Here is a 13,768-nt window from a genome sequence, read left to right as displayed (position 1 = left end):
TGGGGACAAAGATCATACTTTTTGGAGAAATGTCCTCTGGTCTGATGAAACAAAAATAGAACTGTTTGGCCATAATGACCATTGTTATGTTTGGAGGAAAAAGGGGGAGGCTTGCAAGCCGAAGAACACCATCCCAACCGTGAAGCACGGGGGTGGCAGCATCATGTTGTGGGGGTGCTTTGCTGCAGGAGGGACTGGTGCACTTCACAAAATAGATGGCATCTTGAGGGATGAAAATTATGTGGATATATTGAAGCAACATCTCAAGACATCAGTCAGGAAGTTAAAGCTTGGTCGCAAATGGGTCTTCCAAATGGACAATGGCCGCAAGCATACTTCCAAAGTTGTGGCAAATTGTCTTAAGGACAACAAAGTCCTGACCTCAAGCCTATAGACAATTTGTGGGCAGAACGGAAAAAGCGTGTGCGAACAAGGAGGCCTACAAACCTGACTCGGATACACCAGCTCCTTCAGGAGGAATGGGTGAAAAATTCACCCAAGCTTGTGGAAGGCTACCTGAAATGTTTGACCGAAGTTAAACAATTTAAAGGCAATGCTACTGAATACTAATTGAGTGTATGTAAACTTCTGACCCACTGGGAATGTGATGAAAAATAAAAGCTGAAAGTCATTGTCTACTATTATTCTGACATTTCACATTCTTAAAATAAAGTGGTGATCCTAACTGACCCAAGACAGGGGATTTTGAATAGGATTAAATGTCAGGAATTGTGAAAAACTGAGTTTAAATGTATTTGGCTAAGGTGTATGTAAACTTCTGACTTCAACTGTGTGTGTGTGTGTGTGTATATATATATATATATAAATAAATAAACGTCTTTCAAATGGCACCATATTCTCTATAGTGAACCACTTACATCTGTGTGTGTATATACAGTGCCTTGCAAAAGTATTCGGCCCCCTTGAACTTTGCGACCTTTTGCCACATTTCAGGCTTCAAACATAAAGATATAAAACTATTTTTTTGTGAAGAATCAACAACAAGTGGGACACAATCATGAAGTGGAATGACATTTATTGGATATTTCTAACTCTTTTAACAAATCAAAAACTGAAAAATTGGGCATGCAAAATTATTCAGCCCCTTTATTTTCAGTGCAGCAAACTCTCTCCAGAAGTTCAGTGAGGATCTCTGAATGATCCAATGTTGACCTAAATGACGAATTATGATAAATACAATCCACCTGTGTGTAATCAAGTCTCCGTATAAATGCACCTGCACAGAAGTCCGTTAAAAGCGCAGAGAGCATCATGAAGAACAAGGAACACACCAGGCAGGTCCGAGATACTGTTGTGGAGAAGTTTAAAGCCGGATTTGGATACAAAAAGATTTCCCAAGCTTTAAACATCCCAAGGAGCACTGTGCAAGCGATAATATTGAAATGGAAGGAGTATCAGACCACTGCAAATCTACCAAGACCTGGCCGTCCCTCTAAACTTTCAGCTCATACAAGGAGAAGACTGATCAGAGATGCAGCCAAGAGGCCCATGATCACTCTGGATGAACTGCAGAGATCTACAGCTGAGGTGGGACACTCTGTCCATAGGACAACAATCAGTCGTATATTGCACAAATCTGGCCTTTATGGAAGAGTGGCTTGAAGAAAACCAGTTCTTAAAGATATCCATAAAAAGTGTTGTTTAAAGTTTGCCACAAGCCACCTGGGAGACACACCAAACATGTGGAAGAAGGTGCACTGGTCAGATGAAGCCAAAATTGAACTTTTTGGCAACAATGCAAAACGTTATGTTTGGCGTAAAAGCAACACAGCCCATCACCCTGAACACACCATCCCCACTGTCAAACATGGTGGTGGCAGCATCATGGTTTGGGCCTGCTTTTCTTCAGCAGGGACAGGGAAGATGGTTAAAATTGATGGGAAGATGGATGGAGCCAAATACAGGACCATTCTGGAAGAAAACCTGATGGAGTCTGCAAAAGACCTGAGACTGGGACGGAGATTTGTCTTCCAACAAGACAATGATCCAAACATAAAGCAAAATCTACAATGGAATGGTTCAAAAATAAACATATCCAGGTGTTAGAATCAAGTCAAAGTCCAGATCTGAATCTAATCGAGAATCTATGGAAAGAACTGAAAACTGCTGTTCACAAATGCTCTCCATCCAACCTCACTGAGCTCGAGCTGTTTTGCAAGGAGGAATGGGGGAAAATTTCAGTCTCTCGATGTGCAAAACTGATAGACATACCCCAAGCGACTTACCGCTGTAATCGCAGCAAAAGGTGGCGCTACAAAGTATTAACTTAAGGGGGCTGAATAATTTTGCACGCCCAATTTTTCAGGTTTTGATTTGTTAAAAAAGTTTGAAATATCCAATAAATGTCGTTCCACTTCATGATTGTGTCCCACTTGTTGATTTGTCACCAAAAAATACAGTTTTATATCTTTTATGTTTGAAGCCTGAAATGTGCAACCACTTATGACCAGAGTTCTGGCTAGCAGTTGTGCACTAAATTAGAAACAGGGTGTTCTTTCAGATTTACCCAGTGTAACCGACTGCATTTGGTGTCTACCTTCGGACTGGCCTCGTCATATATATATATGCCATTTGAAAGACGTTTACAACTTTGTACAAGGACATACGCAATCCCAGAAGTGCTTGGCACAAATAGGAGGAAAGCTAATTACATATAGCTACGATGCTCAGTTTAGACATCAGTATACACACACACACACTTGTCGGATGTGTGTGTGTGTGGAGGGAGGAGGGGGGGACTTCTGGGCCATGTTCAGTGGACTTCTGGGCCATGTTCAGTAAGCAAATGTTGCAGATAGAAATACTGTGAATTGTTTGTTGTACATATCTATCTTAACGTGCCCTGGGGTGTATTACACAGATTGTTGCAAAACTTGTGCAACAAACCATTTATTCCAAACGGAAAAATTCAGGTAGGTCCCTCCATGTTTAGATTTGGTTCTTAAATGTTTTCTGTTGCAAGACGTAAAGAATATACCCCTGCTGACCATGCCACTGGTCGAGTTTCCAGTAGACCACCTATTTTGTCAACAAGGTGGGTGACCAGAGGAAAGGTTTGTAAGGAGATGGTGGTGTGTCAAGCACTGGGAATGTTTACACTAGTAACCAGGGCTGTTAAAACCTCAGTGTTAGAGGTGGTGGTGGTAGGGTTTATAAAGGGTGTTTACCTGGTACATAGGGCTGACAACTTTCTCTGTTACTGGGTTAGAGGTTATAGCAGGTTGGGTTTTTGGGTATGGGTTTACGAAGGCTGCTTTTTAGCCTGGAAAACAGGGGTGTTGAATCCTTCTCTGTTCCTAGCGATCTCGATGGCAAAGAACTGGATCCTGGTGGCTGCAGGGACAATAAGGTCATTGTTAAATATGCATGATAACTAAAAATCCTGGTGAATATTAATTTTTAAAAGACCGAAGGCCCACATACTTATGCTCCTAATTAGTGACAACATTTATTGTGTAATAGTGACTGAATACCAAATATGGTGTTTTCCTCTGTGTAGTCCTTCACACAGTCAAGTCGTAGCAGAGTCCCATAGTTAAAGTCCTCCACCACTCCGTCAAACTGGTTACAGAATGGACGCCACTTCTATTGATGCCAATACAGAGATGAGGTTAGTTTCTCTCACACACACACCCACTCACTCTTCCTCTGTCCCTCTTTGTATCTCTGACTCCTGTAACACACATTGTCCTCTACCTCTTTGGCCTCTGCCGTTTTGAGCATGTCTGGGTCCAAGTTCTTAATGTTGAGGTCTGAGAAGGATTCTTTGAAGGATGTATAGATCCGGTCATCCACCGTGGTCAACTTCAGATTACTGGGGTTTACCGACGAGATCAGCTACAGTACACACACATTATTAGCTAGAGGGGAGAGGACTAGATCAGTGCAATGTGGTTGCTAGTATTGATAATATGCTCCAACTGGTGCAGGTACTTGTGAGTAAGAGAAACTCACATTGAAGTAGATTTCTGCGTGATTGTAAGCCTTCATCGCCCACATCACTTCCAGTTGAGGCTAAGACACATGCACCCACACACAGGTTAGCTAACTGACACTACAATTATACTGTGTTGAGGATGGAAAACCTCAATAGACCGTGTGTTGGCAACTCACATCGTTCCCATAAGCCTCAGCTGGTAGAGACAGCGCCTGTGCGGCTGCTGTCGCTCCCTCGACACCCTGAATGACATGATATAACAGAATCATTATAGTATTACAATTGCTCCTTTACACTAGCTTTGGGACACAACACAGGAGTCTGTATTGGTTGGAGTCCCTGAGATGTGAATCGTTCTGGTGGGTGGCAATAAAAAATAACCCAACCAAAATACACCAAAAAATAATTTCCCGTCAACGAAAGCATATAATCTCTAGGAACTCGATTTATCAGACGTAAAGTCAAATGTGACCCTCAATATTAAAGGTCTGAATCCAACTTTTGTCCGAACTACACCAAGTGTGTGGTTTAATGGCAGCCCGCTGTCTAACAGGAATACAAGTTTGATTCAGACATTTATTTGATAGCGAGGGACACATTTCACTTTACATCTGGTAAATCGAGTTCCTAGTGATTATATGCGTTTGTTAACAGGCCTTTACTTTTTGGTGTAGATGGCTATATTTTGGTAGGGTTATTTTCCATCGCCACCCACCAGAACGATTCACAACTCAGGGAGTACAACCAATACAGACTCCTGTCATAATACCCATAAAACAAGGAAATGGTTCTAATTGTTTTTCCATTATTCATTTTTCCTAGAGGATTTTAGCGTGTTTCGTGTTAGGCTTACCCTAGCGTGATGTTTTGTTCAAACTGTAAATTGTTCTAGGTAGGACAATATAGTCGCCTGTATTTGACATGCTAATTATCTGCTAATGTGGCTGTTATAAAGAACCACAAATGCCATGATCTGGATGAGACTGCAGAGTCGAGGCAGAGGTTAGAATCTCTGGATTAACCATATAATGTTAGCTAAATGTAGTAATTAGATGTGCAATATTTCTTAAAATTGATAATCCTGTAAACTGTCTAGTGCAAGTTTTAATGTGACAATACCTGTTAGCAAAGGTGTCCGCTAGAGATGATTATGTAGGAGTTTGCAGAAATGTGTAGTTTTGCATGGTCTACTTTGATGCTAATTAGCGTTTTCGAATAGGAGTAAATAGAGCCATATATGTGTGTGTGTCACCTTATCCGACAGATATACATGGTTATCAAAACGTCACGCCAGGGTAAGCCTACACAAAACACAGCCCTTATTTTAGGTGTTCTCTATGGGGAAAATGAATGGCGGAAAAACGATTGAAACCATTTCCCTGTTTGACCACTAGGTTTTATGGGTATGATTACACCGCCACTCTATATTGTGGTAGGTATTTTCCATCGCCACGGACCAGAACGATTCACAACTCAAGTAGTCCTACCAATACAGACTGCTGATGTTGTGTCCCAAAGCTACTTCACAGTTCACATCCTAAATAATACGACGAAATGTTGTCATTGGCATTATCAATTCAATATTACTGTTATTGCTGAAGTCTAATAATGGTATTGAAACATGTTCAATTCAATCAATGTTGTTCCCGTTTAGGAAAAGGCATTACTACAAATAAAAATGCAGCATATACTTTAAGAATTCATATACAGCTACCATCTACCGGTATATGACATGTACATTACATTCAAATACAGTTATTCAACCGTATGGATTCTCACCAGAGAAGCAAGTCCATTTCCCGACGCCATAGCTGTAAACCCCTGACCCGATTACGTCATATGGTTCTGCTTAAAGGGCCCACGCCTTGTCTCCTTTCCTACATCTGCTGTGACATCTGGGACTGGTTAAAGCTAAATTCTGGTATTCATTGTTCACCATGTCGCTTCTTATCCACTTGTTGTCAGATAGGCTAGGAGAGGGAAGGAGCTGAGGAGTGTAAAAGAGAGGAGGAGACGAGAGAGAAGAGAGGACGCACTCACACCCTCCCATCAGTTTCCTCGATATCTAGGAGCGCGCTTAAATTGACAGGCGTCCGCCCATGGAACAGGACTGATGGGATTTCGGAATGCTCGATCTGTTCGCGTCACTAGCTGGAGTGTTATTTCGTTGATGACGGCGTATTGATTGGCAGGTAAGATTAGATCATTTGATTCCATTGTATTATTAGTTACGTTTATAAAGACATTACACTTGACTAAGGACTGTTGTAGTCTAGGTCGGTCTGAGTGGTAAGGTCGTCTGGGAAGGGTTAATAATAACCTATTACCTTTTGTCATGGGGTCTATTCAGCACCTTTCATGTAAACAATTCAAGATATTGTCTTCCAGACCGCCTCTCATTCCCCGTCGTGCGAATTTATCGATGAAAGGCCGCATGACGTGCTTATTATAAGCCTACTGGATAGGGAGGATATAATATGATAGGCCATTACAGTATGTGATGTAGTACTAATAGTCTATAGCCGATATGAGCTTAAGTTCATCTGTTGCGTCGATGTTTATCTATTATGAGGCTATATTGTAAAAAAAGTTTTATCATAACAATAAGGCAAATATGACTCCATGAAAGCCACACCAATAACCGTTAGCCAGACAAGCCAAGGTACAAAGGCCATCAGGCAATTCTGACCAAAGCCAGATGGGCTGCACCATTATTTTGGTGTGTGGGCTGATCAGAAATTGACACACACACACACACACACACATTTTTTTATATTCAGTACTCATTCTAGGGTTTTTCTTTTTTTGTACTATTTTTTACATTGTAGAATAATAGTGAAGCCATCAAAACTATGAAATAACACATATGGAATCATGTAGCAACCAAAAAAGTGTTAAACAAATAAAAATATATTTTATACTTGAGATTCTTAAAACTAGCCTCTCTTTGCCTTGATGCAAAATTAACAGGTGTGCGTTGTTAATTGGTGCTATTTCTTTCCTTAATGCGTTTGAGCCAATCAGTTGTGTTGTGACAAGGTAGGGGTGGTAAACAGAAGATAGTTCTATTTGATAAAAGTCCATATTATGGCAAGAACAGCTCAAATAAGAGAAGACAGTCATTACTTTAAGACATAAAGGTCAGCCAATGCAGAACTCGGAAAGTTTCTTCAAGTGCAGTCACAAAAAACAAAAAACACTATGTTGAAACTGGCTCTCATGAGGACCGCCACAGGAAAGGAAAGACCCAGAGTTATATCTGCTGCAGAGGATAAGTTAATTAGAGTTACCAGCCTCAGAAATTGCAGCCCAAATAAATGCTTCACAGAGTTAAAGTAACAGACACATCTCAACATCAACTGTTCAGATGAGACTACATGCATCAGGCCTTCATGGTCAAATTGCTGCAAAGAAACCCCACCAAAGGACATCAATAAGATGAAGAGACTTGTTTGCGCCAAGAAACACAAGCAATGGACATTAGACTGGTGGAAATCTATCCTTTGGTCTGATGAGTCCAAATTTGAGATTTTTGGTTCTAACTGCCGTGTCTTTGTGAGACGCAGAGTAGGTGAGGGGATGATCTCCGCATGTGTGGTTCCCATCGTGAAGCGTGGAGGTGTGATGGTCTGGGGGTATTTTTCTGGTGAAACTGTCAGGGATTTATTTAGAATTCAAGGCACACTTAACCAGCATGGTTACCACAGCATTCTGCAGCAGTACGCCATCCCACCTGGTTTGAGCTTAGTGGGACTATCATTTGTTTTTCAAAAGGACAATGACCCAACACACCTCCAGGCTGTGTAAGGGCTATTTGACCAAGAAGGAGAGTGATGGAGTGCTGCATCAGATGACCTGGCCTTCACAATCATCCAACTTCAACCCAGTTGAGATGGTTTGGGATGAGTTGGACCGCAGAGTGAAGGAAAAGCAGCCAACAAGCATATGTGGGAAATCCTTCAAGACTGTTGGAAAATAATTCCAGGTGAAGCTGGTTGAGAGAATGCCAAGAGTGTGCAAAGCTGTCATCAAGGCAAAGGTTGTCTACTTTGAAGAATATAAAATATATTAAAGTTTTTTTTTTTAGGACATTCAATTTACTTTTGGATGGCTACTAGCAGTGGGTATTATATTTAAGGTTAGCGATCTAGTTGATGTGTTTTAAGTTTCCACAAAGATGTATGTAATTCATCTCTCTGGAGTCATATTTTTACAGTAAAATATAGCAAGTATAGTCTAATTGTCAACCCTAACAAAATTCATGTCAATCACTGGATTAGGTTGAACAAAATAGAGAAAGAGAGAGAGACCGCATTAACTGCCGTGGGATATGTGCCAAAAGCAACCTTGGGAAAATCCACTGCATTATCATTAACAGCAGACTCGTACATGCCTCATACATTTCCACAGTGAAAACAATGTATTGAGCAAATGTCAAATTGGCTTTTTACCTAAAAGTCCCGTACAAAAGGCCATGTATTCACCTTGCACACCCTAATTGACAAAGAAACAAATCAAAACAAAGGCAAAGTCTTCTCATGCTTTTGTTGATTTCAAAAAAGCTTTTTTTTTACTCATTTTGGCATGAGGGTCTGCTATCCAAATTGATTTAAAGCTGTGTTTGGTGAAAAACATATCACATTATAAAATCCATGTGCACAAACAATAAGTGTGCGGTTAAAATGGGCAAAAAACACATTTCTTTCCATCGGGCTGTGGGGTGAGACAGGGATGCAGCTTGAGTCCCACCCTCTTCAACATGTATATCAACGAAGTGGTGAGGGCACTAGAACGGTCTGCAGGACCCAGCCTCACCCTACTAGAATCTGAAGTCAAATGTCTACTGTTTGCTGATGATCTGGTGCTGTCCCCAGGCCTACAGCAGCACCTAGAGCTTTTGCACAGATTCTTTCATATATGCCATCAAAACTAACATAAAATTTGACATACCAATTAGGATCTGGCTAAAAATACTTCAGTTATCAGAATCAGTTATTGAACCCATTGCCCTTTATGGTTGTGAGACCTGGGGTCTGCTCACCAACCAAGAATGAACTAAAAGGGACAAACACCAAATTGAGACCTCATGCAGAATTATGCAAAAATATATTCTGTGTACAACGTAAAACACCAAAAAATTGCATGAAGAGCAGAATTAGTCCGATACCCGCTAATTGTCATAATCCAGAAAAGAGCTGTTAAATTCTACAAACACTTAAAAGGAAGCGATTCCCAAACCTTCCAGAATAAAGCCATCACCTACAGCGAGATTAATCTGGACAAGAGTCCCAAAAACAATGCAAACACAATGCAAATAGTCTGGGTAACCGTTTGGTTACCCGTTCAGGAGTCTTATGGCTTGGGGGTAAAAACTGTTGAGAAGCCTTTTTGTCCTAGACTTGGCACTCTGGTGTCGCTTGCCATGCGGTAGTAGAGATAACAATCTATGACTGGGGTGGCTGGGGCTTTGACAAATTTTAGGGCCTTCCTCTGACACCGCCTGGTGTGGAGGTCCTGGATGTACTGCCTGGTGTAGAGGTCCTGGATTGCCCGAGTGATGTACTGGGCCGTACGCACTACCCTCTGAAGTGCCATGCGGTCGGAGGCCGAGCAATTGCCGTACCAGGCAGTGATGCAACCGGTCAGGATGCTCTCGATGTTGCAGCTGTAGAACCTTTTGAGGATTTCAGGACTCATGCCAAATCTTTTTAGTTTCCTGAGAGGGAATAGGCTTTATTGTGCTCTATTCACGACTGTCTTGGTGTGTTTGGACCATTCTAGTTTGTTGTTGATGTGGACACCAAGGAACTTGAAGCTCTCAACCTGCTCCACTACAGCCCTGTCGATGAGAATGGGGGCGTGCTCTGTGCTCCTTTTCCTGTAGTCCACAATCATGTCCTTAGTCTTGGTTACGTTGAGGGATAGGTTGTTATTCTGGCACCACCCGGCCAGGTCTCTGAACCTCTCCCTATAGGCTGTCTCATCATTGTCGGTGATCAGGCCTACCACTGTTGTGTCGTCTGCAAACTTAATGATAGTGTTGGAGTCGTTCCTGGCCATGCAGTCGTGGGTGAACAGAGAGTACAGGAGGGGACTGAGCACGCACCCCTGAGGAGCTCCAGTGTTGAGGATCAGCGTGGCAGATGTGTTGTTACCTACCCTCACTACCTGGGGGTGGCCCGTCAGGAAGTCCAGGATTCACTTGCAGAGGGAGGTGTTTAGTCCCAGGTTCCTTAGCTTAGTGATGAGCTTTGAGGTTACTATGGTGTTGAATGCTGAGCTGTAGTCAATGAATAGCATTCGCACATAAGTGTTCCTTTTGTCCAGGTGGGAAAGGGCAGTGTGGAATGCAATAGATAGTAATAATAGAGATTGCATCATCTTTGGATCTGTTTGGGCGGTATGCAAATTGGAGTGGGTCTAGGGTTTCTGGGTTAATAGTGTTGATGTGAGCCATGACCAGCCTTTCAAAGCACTTCATGGCTATGGATGTGAGTGCTACAGGTCTGTAGTCATTTAGGCAGGTTGTCTTTGTGTTCCACATAATCTGCCATGGTTCACCACCCCAACAGGGCAGAAAACACACACACACACACACACACACACACACACACACACACACACACACACACACACACACACACACACACACACACACACACACACACACACACACACACACACACACACACACACACACACACACACACACACACACACACACACACACACACACACCCTGCGCTCTCACGGCCACTGCAACTGGGCATTTTGCCCTCTCGTCACAGTTTTAGCAGGGAACCAATCCCACCCAGAATTGATCCCCTAGGACTTAACCGTCGCAGGTTCCAGCCTGCGCGGGCTTACCTTCCGGGACTCACCCTATACTTATAGTACTAGCAGGAACCAACCTACTAGGGATTCACCCCCTAGGACCAGCCTGTACGAGATTACCTTCCGGTATTTACCATTTACCATAAAGCTACGACCGGTCGTTATACGATGGGCCAACTGAATTAAACTCAGGCTCTCCAGGCCATATCCTACAATGTTCAAAATGAGTAGAAACCGATATAGGAACCTTGTTCGTTGTCAGCTCTGCTCCACTGATCTCTTTGGTTTGACTACAAATCATGGTGAATCCTGCCAACAACGCCAACTGTTAGGTTCTTATTTTTCAGAGTAAATAACTCACGGACACTAGAGAAGCTTTTTAAAATTAATATTTTTAATTTTTACCCCTTTTTCTCCCCAATTTCGTGGTGTCCAATTGTTGTTGTAGCTAGAGACGAAGGTTGAAAGTCACTCGTCCTCCGATACACAACCCAACCTAGCCACACTGCTTCTTAACACAGCGCGCATCCAACCTGGAAGCCAGCCGCACCAATGTGTCGGAGGAAACACCGTTTACCTGGCAACCTTGGTTAGCGCGCACTGCGCCCGGCCCACCACAGGAGTCGCTGGTGCGTGATGAGACAAGGACATCCCTACCGACCAAGCCCTCCCTAACCCGGACGACGCTAGGCCAATTGTGCCCCATGGACCTCCCGGTCGTGGCTGGTTACGACAGAGCCTGGGCGCGAACCCAGCATCTCTGATGCCACAGCTGGCGCTGCAGTACAGCACCCTTAGCCACTGCGCCACCCGGGAGGCCGACACTAGAGAAGCTTAACCAAGTTTAATTCTTCCCAAAGGGTCGACACAGCTGTATTCAGACAAAAAACATTACTCACCATCACAAGTATGTATACCCCACTTGGGACACTCCTCCTTCTCCCAATCCTTACATCTTATGGTTCCACAGGAAGAGGGTAATAAGGTAATAAACCCCTATTACTCCCTTCAGGGGATCTGACCTGACCTGACCTCAACCCCTTCTTCGCCTAATCCATAGATGTCCATCCGCTCCCCTATAGCAATCCTGTGATCTCCTCCCGTCCACCCATCACATTCCACCACACACACACACACACACACACACACACACACACACACACACACACACACACACACACACACACACACACACACACACACACACACACACACACACACACACACACACACACACACACACACACACACACACACACACACACACTAACTAACTACCTTACAGACACTAATCACCACACACACACACTAACCACCATACACGCACGCACACATACACTGCACTGTTAGTCAGGGCTTTCTAGTAAAGCATTTCCCCGTACTTGTGCATGTGACAAATAACATTTGAACAGATTTCTATGGGTATAAGCAAGGTGGAGTTATTAGCCTTCTATTACACTCTAGATTATACCCCATCTATATTTTACTCTAGCGTCTGTGGCCTGTCTGCTACCGATAGATCACCTAACCCAGGATTTTCTTTCAGAGAAACAGATCCCAGTAGATCAATATGAATCTACACCCACTGCTGGCAGAGAGCTCAGAGCTGCCACAAGCTGCTGGTTATACACTGTAACTGTGTGTGTCGCAATGTTAAGATGAATGCACAAATGTTAGTCGCTCTGGATAATGTAAATTACAAACATGTGTGTGTCTTAGAACGGCGAAAGGAGGGACTGGGTGCGAAAGACGGACACAGAGAAAGAGAGAAGGCCTCCCCAAGGGAATGTTCCCAAGTGGGGGGACTGTAACCGTGGTGATGGCTGTCTGGGCGTCAGCCTGACAGGCTGGACTGATAAACAATTCAGTTAGAGAGAAAAAGAGATGGGGAGGAGGCAGGAGAGGGGAGGGAGGTCGGCGCCTGTGAGGGCTACTGAATCATTATGGAATGGACTGGTTTACGAAATCTGGCAAACGAGTGCACTTTAGGGAGAAGGTGGGGAGAAGCAACCTAGCCAGGGGGAGGAGAGAGGAAGAGGGGGAGGGAGGGAGGAAGAGAGAAGAGGGAGCAAGGAGGGGGAGGGAGGGAGGAGGGACAGAAAGAGAGGAGATGGAGGGGGAAGAGGGAGCAGGGAGGGGAAGAAGAGGGAAGAGAGGGAGAGATAGGGAGGAGGAAGTAGGCGGGGGAGGAAGAAGAGGGAGTTAGGAGGAAGAAGGTAGAGGAAGAAGGGAGGGGACAGGAAGAAGAGAGAGGGAGGGGAGAGGAGGGAGGGGGTGGGAGGGTGGACGAAGAGGAGAGGAAGAAGAGGGATGAGGGAGAGGAAGAGGAAGAATGGGGAGATGGAGGAAGGAAGGAAGGAAGGGGGAGAGGAAGCGGGGAGAAGGACTGAAGAGGAAGAAGAGGGATGAGGGGGAGAGAGGGTGTGAAGATGAGTGAGAGGGGGAGAGGGAGTGAAGAGGAAGAAGAGGGATGGGGGAGAGGAAGGAGGGGAGAGGGAGGAGGGGGAGAGGAAGCGAGGAGAGGGAGTGAAGAGGAAGAAGAGGAATGAGGGAGAGGAAGGGGGAGAGGAAGCGGGGAGAGGAAGAAGGAGGAGGGGGAGAGGGAGTGAAGAAGGAGGAGCGGGAGAGGGGAGAAGTGAAGAGGGAGGAGGAAGAAGAGGGGAGGGAGGGTAGAGGAGAGGAAGAGGAAGAAGGGTTTGGGGGAGGGGGAGGAAGAAAGGGAGGAGGGGGAAGGGGGAAGAAAGGGAGGAGGAAGGGGGAGGAGGGGGAGGCAGAAGAGGGAGGTTGGAGGGAGAGGAAGGAAGTGAAGAAGTGGGAGAAGGGGAGGAAGTGAAAAGGGAGAGGGGAAAGGGGAAGAGGAAGAGTGAGAGTAAGGAGGAGGAGATGAGGAGGGAGGGAGGGGGAAGCAGAAGAGGGAGATTGAAGAGGGAGGGGAAGGGGGGAAGAGGGTGGGGGAGAAGGAAGAAGAGCGAGGAG

General features: G+C 44.4%; 2 protein-coding genes across 7 annotated transcripts in view; one reads left to right on the top strand and one right to left on the bottom strand.

Moving 5' to 3' along the window:
• Nucleotides 1-2,338: 2,338 nt before the first annotated feature.
• LOC124000725 (protein PBDC1-like) lies at nt 2,339-5,938 on the bottom strand. The gene is made up of 6 exons (XM_046307304.1): nt 5,738-5,938; nt 4,135-4,200; nt 3,976-4,035; nt 3,718-3,858; nt 3,495-3,606; nt 2,339-3,354 (listed from the first exon to the last, which is right to left on the bottom strand). The coding sequence occupies exons 1-6, from the start codon at nt 5,765-5,767 to the stop codon at nt 3,263-3,265; spliced, it is 501 nt and encodes a 166-aa protein (XP_046163260.1). The 5' UTR covers nt 5,768-5,938; the 3' UTR covers nt 2,339-3,262.
• The window catches only part of LOC124000724 (dematin-like), a 48,988-nt gene continuing 41,079 nt past the window's right edge, over nt 5,860-13,768 (top strand). For all 6 annotated transcript variants that reach the window (XR_006832656.1, XM_046307300.1, XM_046307302.1 and 3 more), the window contains exon 1: nt 5,860-6,150. The gene's annotated coding sequence lies outside the window, so the exon portion shown is untranslated. The remainder of the gene's footprint in view (nt 6,151-13,768) is intronic.

This window comes from Oncorhynchus gorbuscha, linkage group LG16, assembly GCF_021184085.1.
Source record: "Oncorhynchus gorbuscha isolate QuinsamMale2020 ecotype Even-year linkage group LG16, OgorEven_v1.0, whole genome shotgun sequence".
Lineage (NCBI taxonomy): Eukaryota > Metazoa > Chordata > Actinopteri > Salmoniformes > Salmonidae > Oncorhynchus > Oncorhynchus gorbuscha.
The sequence above is the reverse complement of the archived record's forward strand: the minus strand, read 5'-3'. Positions and strand labels throughout refer to the sequence as shown.

Bases quoted from the DNA above. Each gene is read 5' to 3' on its own strand.
- LOC124000725 (XM_046307304.1), bottom strand. From the start codon at position 5,767: ATGGCGTCGGGAAATGGACTTGCTTCTCTG. The intron at 4,036-4,134 runs GTGAGTTGCCAA...CATGTGTCTTAG, and splicing joins CTGAGGCTTATGGGAACGAT to CCTCAACTGGAAGTGATGTG. The intron at 3,607-3,717 runs GTAGAGGACAAT...TGGCATCAATAG, and splicing joins AAACGGCAGAGGCCAAAGAG to AAGTGGCGTCCATTCTGTAA.